At 42.3% G+C, this 13,201-nt stretch overlaps 2 protein-coding genes across 3 annotated transcripts in view; one reads left to right on the top strand and one right to left on the bottom strand.

Annotated features, from left to right (window-relative positions):
- Positions 1-7,817, top strand: part of ITPKA (inositol-trisphosphate 3-kinase A) — a 41,479-nt gene extending 33,662 nt beyond the window's left edge. The window contains exons 5-7 of one of the 2 annotated variants that reach the window (XM_049825253.1): positions 393-494; positions 1,566-1,637; positions 2,532-7,817. In XM_049825253.1, coding sequence (XP_049681210.1) covers positions 393-494; positions 1,566-1,637; positions 2,532-2,735 — 378 coding nt within the window. In that variant the 3' untranslated portion in view covers positions 2,736-7,817. The remainder of the gene's footprint in view (positions 1-392; positions 495-1,565; positions 1,638-2,531) is intronic. The other variant, XM_049825254.1, reaches the window with a different exon arrangement.
- Positions 7,818-9,563: 1,746 nt separating this feature from the next.
- Positions 9,564-13,201, bottom strand: part of LTK (leukocyte receptor tyrosine kinase) — a 100,634-nt gene continuing 96,996 nt past the window's right edge. The window contains exon 29 of the mRNA XM_049825268.1: positions 9,564-12,676. Within this exon, the coding sequence (XP_049681225.1) occupies positions 11,900-12,676 (777 nt within the window). The 3' untranslated portion in view covers positions 9,564-11,899. The remainder of the gene's footprint in view (positions 12,677-13,201) is intronic.

Below are 13,201 nucleotides of genomic sequence, written 5' to 3'. Positions count from 1 at the left end.
TGAAAATGTCCTCTTACCCCCCTAGCCAGGGTTTGACTACACCAAGCTAGATGAGAGAACAACCAAAGAGGTCACTGTGGTTTGCCCCATTGAACTTTGCACTGCTAGTACTGCTGTGTGAGAAAACCCTCCTGCAAGCTGGTAATATCATGAGTTGTGTTTTTTCTAACTGCACTCAACAGGAAAGGAAGTGTCGTTTAAAGTTATCCAATCAGCTTTTGTATCTTTTCTCCTCCACTTCTTGCTTGGTTCATCTACTCTCTTCCTGTGCAACTGCTCACTTTCATCTGGTTAGCAAGAGCTGAGCTGTTGATGGCTCAAGAGGATTGACTGATGAGGGGAATGATATGTGTGTTGTATAACAGTCTCTGTCTTTGTGCGTTTTTGTGCAGAAGGCAGATGGAACATGTAACACAAACTTCAAAACTACGAAGACACAGGAGCAAGTTCTACAGGTTTTTGTGGAATTCATTGAGGGCAACACAACTATTTTGGTGAGTCTGAACTCTTCAGGTTCACTGATCTTTGACCCTATGAACTTGCTTCAGGGCCATGCAGCAGATGGAGTGGACACGGGGACTCGCTGGGCTGTGAGAAGTAGTTGGCTGAGACCAGTTCTGTCAGCTCTTGCCATGAGTTCACCCCAAGTTCCTTATGCTAGCAAAATGTCAGTCAAGCTAATTTATGGCTTGTTATCAGCTTCGACCATGGGTGTTAGATAAATCAGAGGGATGATGATGTCTAAGCAAGTATTGTGTTGGCAGGAAAACGTGTGATTTGGGAATTCAGTCTGGAGAGGATAAAACCAGAGCATGGGGGCAGGAAGTGAGATCGGTGGCTGGCTGTGCTCCGATGTGTGAGACTTGCCTCAAAGAGCAATTCCTGTATGCTGCTTCACAGGTAGCACAGCAGGCGTATGGTAGATGGCATAACATGTACCTTGTCTTTGGAACTTCAAGGGATGCCATAGTGTTTTGCTGCAGTGTAAAAGCTGTTATGAAGGCAGATTAGCCCTCCAGAAGGAGCACGCTTGGTAACACAGGGCAGCATTAAACATGTATACTAAAGCTTTATGCATTAGGCCTTGATTTTTATTTTTTTTTTTAAATCTCTCCACCTGCCCCACCCTGCCCTGGCTGGAGCTCTTTGTCTCTCTAACACAATTTCATTCTCTTTTCACTGTGGAGAACTGAAAGAATTTTAATTGCTTGAAACTTTCTTCTCTTTATTAAAAAGAAAAAAAAAAGGGGGGGGGGAATGCAGAAAGTCTCACTGCATCCAAAGCAAAAGGGATGCAGAAAGTCTCACTGCATCCAAAGCAAGACAGAGAAGTATGCTTGGTGTAACACAGGCAGCAGAGGAACTCCAGTCTGTTCATTCCCTATGAAAGCCTGTTGAAGTGTATTTTCAGATTGACTTTCAAATGATGAACCTGTTGTTTTGAAGGACTTCTAGCCTAAAATTAACATCATCTCTTCATTATATTGACTCTTGTAAACATATGACTTCATTCATTCTTTACTTAAATGTTTATGGGTTGGGTTTTTTTTTCCCTCTTCCTCCAGAAAAAATACCTCAGGCGTCTGCAGGAAATTCATATCATTCTTGAATCCTCAGACTTCTTCAAGCGACATGAGGTGAGCAGTGAGTGTAATGCTGTGGAGGTGCATTGCTGCTTTGTTTGGCAATTCAGATGTACCTCGGAATAGCCTGCTGTATTAGAAGAAAGGAGTTTGCGGTAGAAGAAAACTAATATATGTTAACAACACAGATACCACAAACCCTCCACCACAACGATATAGAAAATTAAACCAGTTGAGGAATAATAAATCCTCCCATCTTTGTAACATCCCAGCACTCTGGGCCACTGCAGGGTATGGTTTATTACTACCAGTTTCCTGTGGTTTCTCTAATCTTGGTGCGTTCCAGTGGGAATCTTTACAGAGGAATGGTAAAGTGGAAGCTTGCATTTGGTACAGTAGCATTCAGTTATAGTTTGACAATGAAGGTTTTATTAGTTATACTGGATTTACATTGAAACACTGTATAATTCTGCTCTGTATGTTCGCCTTGTATGCTTTGCTGCGGAGAAGGCATCACTAGCATTGTAAGTTCTGCTTGTTACCGCTCAAGATTTTGAGATCAGGCATTTTTTTTTACCTTGTTGAATTCCTCTTGTTGCTAGAAGCATTTTTGTTAATCATGGGTCATGGTCTTTCTTTGAAAGTAGTCACTGGCTTTTGCTGGATTGCTCAAATTGAGATCTGCTGCCAAGTGAGCTGGAGAACTGCTTTTCTTCCCTTTGTTTGCTGGGTCCCTTTTCCCATCTACATGCCTATTTATACGTTACTGATTGATATGGTTATACAAATGGGGCATGTAAATTGTCAATGTATAAGTGCAGCCCAAAAGTCTGTTGGGTCACAGGTGAGAAGGTCATTAGAGGAAGTCATCTTCTTAGTGGGAAGTGTTAAGTGATGGGGAGAGCTAAAGATGTGTTTTTAACCACATCATCTCAATCTGTCTTCCAGGTTGTTGGAAGTTCACTACTTTTTGTACATGATGGCAGTGGGAATGCCAATGTCTGGCTGATCGATTTTGGAAAGACCACTCTTCTCCCTGATGGGCAGACACTGGATCACAGGATCCCCTGGCAAGAAGGCAACAGGGAGGATGGGTACTTGTTGGGGTTGGATAATTTGATTGGAATCTTGGAAAGCATCACTGAAAGATGAGTTGAGATTAGCACAAAACTTACAGGGCTTCTCTGTAACTTTCTGCTCTACTGGGATCACTCAGAAAGAAACCTTTAACTCCCTCCAAACTCCTGAGGTCATCAGTGCAGAGGGAGCTGCATCCAGAACCCAGCAGTTATTGATCAAAATGACTTTGCATCAGCCCTCTATGAACCTAAATAACTCCAGATTGGTCTGTATTGCACCAGCCTAACTTCAGACTGGTCCTCAGAGAATGAAGATCTCCATACTCAGGAATCACACCAGCATGAGTCAAGAGGTCTACATGGTAAACCAAAATGATTTTCATTTCTGGCAAACGGATGGGACTCCAGATTACCTCTTAGTGAACCAGAGCAAGTGCTTGGGGATTCGGGGTAGGAATAACAATTTTTCAGGGAGCTGCATAGTTTTGAAACCAGCAAGAGTGGTTTTTTCTCCCCTAATTCCAAGTCTCCTTGCTCCTGTGTACACCGTAGGTTGGACCAACAACTTCTGCTGCATTGTGTTACAGTGTGCACAAGGTGGAAATGTGTGATAATCACAAGAAACCTGGAGCAAAGGGAGACAGCGATTTGTAGTGGCTGGATGTGGTAACTGCTGTTGACCATTCTTCCTCTTCCCTATCCTAGCCTCGATTCACTTCTGTCCAAGAACAGCCTTTGCTTTTTATGTAGCCTCTCAGGAGATTACAAATACTCTAGGGAGAGAATAGCAGCCTATTGTCTCCAAAAACATTTGACTTTCAGACTGGGTGGGCTGTTGGAAAAGTGCCTAGCTTGGCAAGTTTGGCCTCTTGCAACTGAACTGCAGTTCTGAAAATCGGTAATGACTCTTTCGCACGCGGACCAGGGAACTAAGGGTTTTTTCCAAGGTTTGTTTATTTTTGAAGATAAAACCCCTATACACGTGCACGCACTAGTAGCCAGCAACCACTGTGATCTCTTAAGGTCATGGTTTGACTGTCTCCTAATGCATGTGACTTCTTAGCCATGTTCCTGTTCCCAAATACAATGCTGCCACTTAAGTGTGTAGACTGGTGCAGCAATCGGGAAGGTAATGTTTCTCCATTCACAGCACTACACTAATGATGAGATAATTCCCAGGCATCCTTCCTCCATGGTATCAGCTGTTAACTCAGGGCAGTTTGGGGGAAGGAATGTCACTATATCACATCCCTGAGTCCCCATCTGGAATCACAGGGCCACCTGTGGTTCATTTTTCTTTTGCTGTGGCCCAGGCACAGCCACAGAAAATTCACAGTGTTTTGGTGAAAATCAAGAAAGACTGATGTGATTTCTTGTAATAACTTCACATACCTTCTCTGTTGGTTGCCTCTAGTCACTTGAACAGTTCTTTAAATACTAGCAGTATAAATACTATCAGTATTCACATGTTCACTAGCATTCCAGGTTTTAACATTAATAATGTGATGATGCAGTTTTCAAAATGAGGACAAGACTTATATTACTATTTGATTGTTAATACCCCTTTCAACATCTAAAGCTAGTAATGCACATTGATCAGAAATCTTTTCTGTCGTGTCCTGTGCTCAGGAGAGATTCTGAGAACTTTAGGATATATGAAGGTGACTCCATGCTTTGGGAAACTGCTATTTCAGTAATAATCATGATCATGAGCCAAAAAAGACTGTAGAGTCTGGATCTGGAATGAAATCTAGCTATAACAATTGTAATTAGAATTGGAGAGCCTAAAATAGTTTCTAAAAGGAGTTCCTTTAGATAACACACAGTCAGATTTAATGTTTTTTTCATCATCTCTAAACAAAACAGCAGTATTAAAAATTCAAGCTTAGTTGTTACCTAAAAGATGACATAGAGTGGGTATTCTGTAGGAAGTAATGACACTTGGAAACATTTCATCCTAAAACAGAAGTTGTTTGAAACTGGTAATTATTTTTGCAGTTCAGACTTCTTCTGTGGCCTCCCAGAGTCCCTCTCAGTTTTATTTTCATGATAGTATGTTAATGAGTTTTCCACTTGGATGTTTCAGAGAGTTTACACCTTTTTCTTAAGTGACAGCAAGCCTTCAATAGAGTGCATAGATATTATCATTCCAGATGCCTCCTAACTTTTGAACTGCTATGAGATGACAAATTAATCTGTGGTGAATTCCATACAATTTTAAAAAAAAAAAAAAAAAAAAAAAAAAAAAGTCTTCCTCCTTTCCTGCAGCCAGCAGGTAAGCCATTGGTTAGTAGTGCTTAAGGAGAACAGGAAGTAAATAGGTCTCACGGGGGAGGACTTTAATAACAATACCTTTTCTATGAAACTGCAATTGCAAGCAGTCCTACTGTAATAAAATTAGAAAAGTTAGAAATGAGACTGTTAAGGTGATAGAGTTTGTTAGTAGTTTGCCTAATTAGTCTTCAGAGTTAAATTTCTTTCTTGTTTTACCACATATGTGAATCTTTTGCACTTATTTTCTAGAGGGGAGACTTAGAGGGTAAAAGTTGATGCTCAAATGTCGGGTGAGAATTTGAGACAAACCTCTGGAATGACTGTCCACTTCTGAAGGGGAACTAGAAGCAATGTGGTACCAGTAGCTTCAAAAAAACCAACTGCTGCTAGCACCTGGATGTTTTGCAGTACGTGGTCTTGGCGGGGGGGGGGGGGGGGGGAAATGCAGAGAATAATCCATTCCTCTGCAGTAGTTGAAAAGGTCAGGGAAAAAAGAAAACCTCTGCTATAGCAGACCTTGGTCTGCAAACTCATTCTACATGATAAATAGTTCTAGCAAGTTAGTTTTGAAATGGCCCTTTGGCTTGCTAAGGGCTTAGAAGGGAAGAAGCCACAACTGGCTGCTGCTGTTCTGGGGAAGGAGAAAAGGAGGCAGCTTTTCATTGGCAACCTGCAAGTGTAGGACTGCAACAGAGCCTGTCTGTGTATGCTCACTTGCTAGTGTGAGGAAGCAGCATCGCTGCCTTTCACGATGGAGTAAGTTGCCTTGAATAAGCTTATATTTACTAGAGAGTCAACACGATGCCTTTGCACAGGCATGTAACATAGATGAGTTGATGCATGATAACCAAGGTACTTGTTCACGTACAAGTCCAGAATGTAGTTCTTTCTTTAATGCCCCTGCTGAGATACTGCCTCACTCTGGAGACACCAAGAGCACATGTGTTTCCACAGCATGGTAAGATATGCTGGCCCAGAGGCACTTTGGTGCTGAACAGCTAACCTCTGACTTGGGCACCAGGGTCTTTAAACTCACTAGTTCGTTAGATGGAGCAATGCTTACTGTTGTAGCTGCTGCATTCCTGTGTGAATCTAGCAGTAGGACTTCTCTCCCTCAACTTTGTCAGTGACTTGGTTTTTTTGGCCTTGGACAACTAGCCTAGGCCTCAAGTTTTTTCCTACTTCACAGATGGGAGTAGTACCTACTTACCTCACAGGAATGGTGTGAGGCTGTCCTTCGTTGTTGCTTGCAAGATGCTGTGAGATTCTTTGGAGGAAGGTGCAATATAGAAAGAAATGCACAAGGAAAGAGATACATCAGCTAAATTTAAAAATGATGAGTGTTGGGGCCCCACAAGAATATAAATATGGATGAAATTTAACCAAAGTGGTAAAAATCAAATCCCTCTTAATTTTACACAGCGGGGGAATTCACTTAACATCTGATCCATTTCCTGTTATAGGGAAAGATTTCAATGGGAGTTGGACCAAACCTTTAAGTATCTCAGAGGGCTCTTGCTATTTTTTTTTTTTTAAATTGGTGGTGTTATTATTTGTTATTCTTAAGGTACTGAGATCAAATGGCCTGTATCATCCACATGCATCCGTTCTGAACACTACAATGCAATGCTGACCATGGTCACGTTTGACATTGACTGTACTGGTTGAGTGTTTGTTACTTTGAAGTGTGTATGCTACTAAATAAATGAGACTGAAGGAAAAAACACATCCACTGTGATTTGGTCACAGGACAGTAATATCTTTTCTCCAAGAATTTCCTTAGAGAAGGGACAAAAACTATTTATTTCTTGCACTTTTAGTCTTTAGCATCTAACATTTCCTAAACCAAAACCAGTTTCAAGGCATCTAGAAGCTAATGTTGGAGCTTGGTTCCAAAACCCATTAGGTACATTTGCTTTAGAACCTGATCCACGCGAAGCTTGAAAGCTTCCTTAGAGGTAAGCTGTCTCAAAAATCTCAGTTCACAGCCTACAGTCTATCAAAACATTGTACATCAAAAGGCACTTGGCAGACTCGCAGCAGTTAACTGTTCCACGCAGCAGTTTTGTGTGGCACCAGGGAAGAAGCAGTCAACCCTCCAGGACTGGCAACACTTCTAAGCAAGAGACAGTCCTCTTACCTGTGTGCAGAGTACTTCGCAGAGAGGGAAACAAATAGCCACTGTTAGTGTCTCTTTATTTCGTGTTGCAAATATAGAAGTATACACTTGTCCAGGTTTAAATTGCATAGAAGCAGGTGTGTCATCTATTTACGTACAGTAGTCACCCAGAAAGGTAAGTTGGCAAGAATTGCTGCCATGGTCAGAAGTAATGACAAATCAAAACAAATTCAACTAAATGAAAAAGTCACATGACAAGATGGGAAGATGTTAGTGATGTCATGCCTAAGGTCTCTGCCTCAGATTGAAAAGGGTGGGCAACTGGGAGGAGAGAGCATGGCCATGTCTACAGGAGAAACTGCCTTGCAGAGCTCTGCTGCTCAAGGGTCTGAGGAAGTGTGGTCCCTGGCTGACACAGCGGTGGAGATGCAAATCCATTGGGGAAAACTGTACTCCCAGCAGTAGCGTTTTCTTCTCTTTCAGGTAAGTAGGGGTATTGGAGGTGGAATAAGGTATGCTTGCAGAAGCCCATAACTGTTTCATTAGACTTGTAAAGCTTTCTTAGTGCATACCTGCCCATTGGCAAATCAGTGGAGAACTTACCTCAGGAAAAGGATTGATATGAGGGGGACACCTGAAATCTGTGCGGTTAAAAATTCTGTTTCTTGAAAGGGAAAATGATGATACAAAACACTTCAGTTGAGGAGAGAAAAGATAACAAAAAAATCTTGAAGCACAAATATCAACAATGAAATATCAATGAAATATCAATGAAAAGAAAGCAGAGAAAGACAAATTGAAATTTGCATTATTATTTCATCTTTTGTTATTCATTCCCTCTTTAAAATGTAGGTATGAGGTTGTATGAAGCAACATAAAGTACTAATGCTGAGCCCAGAAGAAAAAAACCCCAACAACTATATACACACAAACCTAAGGACAAGTTGGTAACATGTTAAAAGACGGACACCCCTCAGGAAGAACAATTTATAATAATCCTATAAATGGCTGATTCTCCAGTGGGCAAGTGGTGGAAGGCTTTTCACATAGATTACAGGACTGAATTAATGCCAGATCTCCAGCTCATGTCATTCCTCTAGGAAATAAAACCAGGTTTTGGCTTTCAATTGCCAAAGTAATCTGATTTTGATACTACGGGTTCAACTCATTGATTATGCACTAAAAGTGTGTCCTTAAAAAACAGTTTCAAGCAAGTTACATTTTGAAATGGTAGCAATTGAGCGCTATGAAATCTGTGATTGTATGAACAATAAGTTTCAGTCTTGGAATTGTAGGACTGAAGGTTGTAGAATGTGTCATTGTGATTGTTATTTTTCTTTTTAGATAATATGGTTTGGACAGCATATAGCATTCTAGCTTCACAACAGGAGCAATATTAGCATCATTTCCTCCAGGATATTAATTAAAAATTCATTATCTGTGAGGGGTTTTAAAAAGAAGCTAAGAGAGCAGATATGCACAGAAAAACTGTTACAGGTCAAAGATTCATGGCAACTGTGCTGACAGAAGATCATTTACATTTAGTTCCATCTGAGGGAGTTGAGAGCTTATGTAAAATGTAGGTTGCTAATGCAGATTCTTTTAAAATTCCCAGCTCTTTCTTTTAGTGCCCGTTTGGTATGTGCAGCTCCGTGTTCTGTCTTGTTAGAAGACAACTGCATCTGGCTCTGTATATGCTGTTGTAAACCAGCAAAGTATGTCTAGGAAATAAATAAACACTACATGCTCACTCTACTCTTACAATTGCCCTTCAACACCTGACTATTGGTCTTACCTTATGAGATAAGATACTGGGAAGGATGGAGTTTTATTCTGGCTCAGTGCAGCTTTTGTCTATGCTCTTCCTGTAACTAAGTACCTTGATGCAGCTATTCAGTATTGTCCAAAGTGCTGGACTGAAGAACTTCTATTTTGTTTATAGAATGAAGGCATAGCTGCAGCCAAGACTGCCTTTGGCATTGGTTATAGAACTGTGCTCTTCTCTCACTTCACTTTTCAGTGGCTTACCTAGTTTTATCACTATTGGCCTTTCAAAATTTGTGAGGTTATGTTGAGGCAAGTGCTGTGTATGGGTAAAACAGTTGTAGCTCAAGCTGGTTAACTGCACGGACAGCAGGGATCTTACCTGCTTCTCACTGGAATCTCAGGGTATTGTCTAGTCATTCCCACATGAAAAAAATGAAGAACTGTCTTGTGCCTGCTATAAAAAGTCTGCAGGAAGAAAAGGTGGTATAGTTAACATCCCGTGGCTTCTGAACAGGTCAGTATTTCACTCTTCTAATTTCCCACCTGTGCTGATGGCTAAGGAGAATTGAAAGCAGAGTCATAATACGCCTGCAAAAGCACGGTCATGACCACCAGTGCTCTGCTCAGGGTAGAGCCTGTTACAAACAAGGTTTGTAAGGCAATCTGGTGTTAGGTCACTGCAGCTGAACTAGGGCTGCTACACTCTGCTGTGGCCTTATCACATATGCCTGTGGCCTTATCACATGCAGGGCCTGAGTTGCTGATGCCCAGTCACAACTGTTGGAGAGTTTGATAGCTTACCTTTGGGGAAAAAACTACTCTACGTTAGTCCTATGGTTTATGCATATCTGAAAGGTAAGGGTGGTGAAGATAAACCAATGTTATTCCAATTAGCTAAGATTAGATGTGTTTATTCTTGACTAGCATGTTCCAGAGGTGGCCAGCCTGAAACATGACCAAAAATGTTAGCCTCTGCAAGAGGAAAGAATGAAGAAATTTCTTGCTAACTAACTGGGCTTTCCTGCCTCATCTAACTGGGCTGTAGCAGCTCCTGGATGTAAGATAGGACAGGCAATGAGCTAAACATGAGAAAGGCCAGAGAGCTTAAGCAAAGGTGAAACGGGAAGAAGGGCATAAGGCAAGGGCAACCATCTTCCTTAGTCACTAAGCCCGACAGTCCCCACATCACTCCTGGAATTTGTCCATGCACAGGGGGACCCCTCTGTTCTGACTGTCTGTCGTTTCACAACATGGATTTGGAATTATTTCCATACCCTATGGGTCATTGCTGAAAGGTGGCCATCATCACCATTCAAGTCTGGAAATGATGGTATATAAAACGATTCATTCTAAAGCCAAAGGGCCTAAAACTATAAGAAGCTTGGAACAAACAGATACAAAGTCAGACCAACAAAGTATAAGCCTGGGCTGAAGGTGCATTTCTCTCAAGATGAATTGAGACTTCACTCTGCTTTTCTGTACCACATCTCAGCAGTGTCCATCCCCGAATGATGCAGAGGGCAGGAAGTCTGGTCAAAGCAACCCTCTCCTGCCAGCCCACATCTTCAGACTGTACGTGCAGCTGATCACCAAGGGTAAAGCTTGTACCAGGGCACCTCTTCCCCCAGAAAGGAACCAGAGTCTACAACTGACATCTCACCATACAACTTGATTACACATGAAGGCAGCACATAATTTTCCACTGTAGGTTGGCAGTGCAACATTCAGGAGTGGGACGTGGACAAAATGCTTCTGAGACTGTTTAGGCTTAATCCAAATTACTCAGTTTTTCAGTCTCCTTATTTTTCAGGCTTTAACCAGTAAACATCCGTTTAGACCCTAAGCAACAGAAGAAAGTCTTAGAAATGAGCTGTCTTCAAAACAAACGACAACTACCTTTGCCAGCAAGTCTGTATGCTTGCAAGACAAGAAGAAATGACGACCTGCTCAGGTGCGTGAAGCCAAGTCATGATTTTAGCTTTCTCAAATGGTTGAGATATTCTACCTTCCTGTGTAAAGGGCACTGTAAGGTAGCGTTTGTATTTCCCTTCACTCTGCCCCTCCCTTAGATTACTTTGTTTCTACCTCAGAGAAGTAGGTACCAAAACCAAGGAGAACTCCAGTGCACCAAAGGTAACCTGAGAACCTCAGCTTAATGCTTACCAACATAGCACAGGAAATTACTGCAGAATATCAAAGTACTTACAAAAATGAAGTTCATCCCAAGTCCATTAAAAGATAAAGACAGTCCATTTCTCATCATGCCATGCAGCTCACCCTTTCTTGAAAAAACCACCTGCCCCTTCCACGCCGGGAGCTGTGAGGAAAGCAACACCATGAGGCAAGCAGCACATTTCCTTTGCTATTTAAAGGGATACTATCAGCTCCACCAACTGTTTGGTTTTTAATAGTAAATTTGTTTTCCTCTTCATTGCTTGTTTTCAAAGCACATGCTCAGAGGAGCCTGGATTTATTTTTTTTTTTTCATCTGTTCTATTGCTTCCAATTTGAGCAGTAGTTTTGTTTTCATGTTTTTCCACAGGGTCTGCTAATAAAACAGCTGCAAATGTGGCTGCTATTTATTTGCTTCCCTTACAGTGCATGAGCATCATTAGTAAGTCATCAGGACTGTAGAAAGCTCTCAGGAATATAGCAGCCTTTGCAAGTTGGTTGCTGCTGGCACAGCATGTGATTTTGGTTTCTTCGGTCAGAAAGAAGCACAACCTGTGTTGATCATTATTTCCATCCAAATGCTGCGGTTGGATGGTAGGTCTGTTTCTTTTCACCTGAGCAGATTGAGAAGGAGTCCTTTCATTAACTATTGTATTCTGAATCAGAGCAGCAATGCCATTGTTCTCCACCTCTAAGCTGGCTCAGTGGGACACATTTGATGGACAGAGATAGAAATGCAACTGTCTTTAACGATCTGAGGATCTGGCACACAGAAGGAGGAAGCAGAACATTGCTGATGTTGAAACATCACCCATCTGAAGGAACTTAAATGGAGGAAGTAAGTGAAATAAGCAGCAGTCCTTCCAGACACACACATTCCCTGATCTTTGGAAAAACCGTTTCTGTTATACCGGGGTAACACTCAGGTCATCTGACAAAGACAGACCCGAGTCCCTCTCTCTCGATGTTTTCTCTGCTTTATAAAAAGGCTTTTCATCTCTATGCAGACTGGAGCTCCTTAGCACAGCTGCTTTGACCTCCGCCAACACTGATGGCTGGTGGTCAGTGCTATAGCACAGGTCATCATAAGCATAATTTACATTGCCGCAGGGGAAAGTCTGGAGTTTCACCAGTTCAATCCCACTGATATCCAGGTGAGGGCAGTTGCTTCGACTCGGAGATGCTGGAGACGCCCGAGAGCTAGGAGGAGAACTGCAATTCCCATCAAAGCCCGAATCTTCCCGCTCTGGAGTTGCTTTGAGCTTGGAGCTGGGGCTGAAGTGACAGATGTTATCTAGCACCCACGATCCATAAGTTGGGTTCCAAAGATTTTTGGTTTCGTTTTTAAGTTTGTGGGTTGGTGGATTGCTGAGCTCCAGCTTCTGGTTTGAGGTCTGCTGGAACCAGGACCCACTGTTGAAATCGCTGAGGCATGGCAGGCTGGGCCCTCGAACAGTCCGGCTGCTCAGATTCTCCACGAGTAGCTCTTGTGGGCATTGTACAAGTTTGTGCCCAGCATTGTGGGAGTCCAGTGTTCTAGGCATTGTCTGAGGTGTGAGAGAAGGGCTTACCAACAGGGGCACTATCCCACTGGAAATGTTTGGGCGTGTGACTGTACTCCCTTCGTCCTCTGGCATGGGGCCACACTCCATGGGCAGTTCTGTGTTGATCACATCAGGGTCCTGAAAAAGAGATACAAGAATCTGTTACACCCTGAGCACCTCCAGGGTGACTGTCACACCCGCATTTTAAGAGAAATAGCTAGCAGAGCGAAAAAGATTTTGGCAGAGGCTGGCATGGGGTTTGAGCAATATTCCTGCATGTTGTACAAGGTGCTATGTGCCATCTGGATATCGCATGCTGTTAGGACTTGCAAAAAAGCTTTCTCATTTACGTGCTTCCTTTGAGCAGAGGCTGTGCTTTATTGAAATCAGTGGCTAAGCTGGGGGTCACTAGCACATAATTTCTCCCTCGGGAGGTTGGATCCAGGCCTGTAGCTGTAAAATGCTACCAGATGGTGAACTCACTGTGCCATCTCATTCGCCCCCCTCTGCTCCATACCAATTCAGCTGTGGCTTTCGAGCAACATTAGGCAAGGTCAGAATATGGACCTTGAAAGAGATTCTAAATACCTTTCCATCACAATATGAAGGATATTTTGCTACTGAACAAGCTGAGAGCTGAAAGCATCCACTTGCACAGGAACA

Source organism: Accipiter gentilis, chromosome 22 (genome assembly GCF_929443795.1).
Source record: "Accipiter gentilis chromosome 22, bAccGen1.1, whole genome shotgun sequence".
NCBI classification, from domain to species: domain Eukaryota; kingdom Metazoa; phylum Chordata; class Aves; order Accipitriformes; family Accipitridae; genus Astur; species Astur gentilis.
This window is presented reverse-complemented; position numbering and strand designations above follow the sequence as displayed.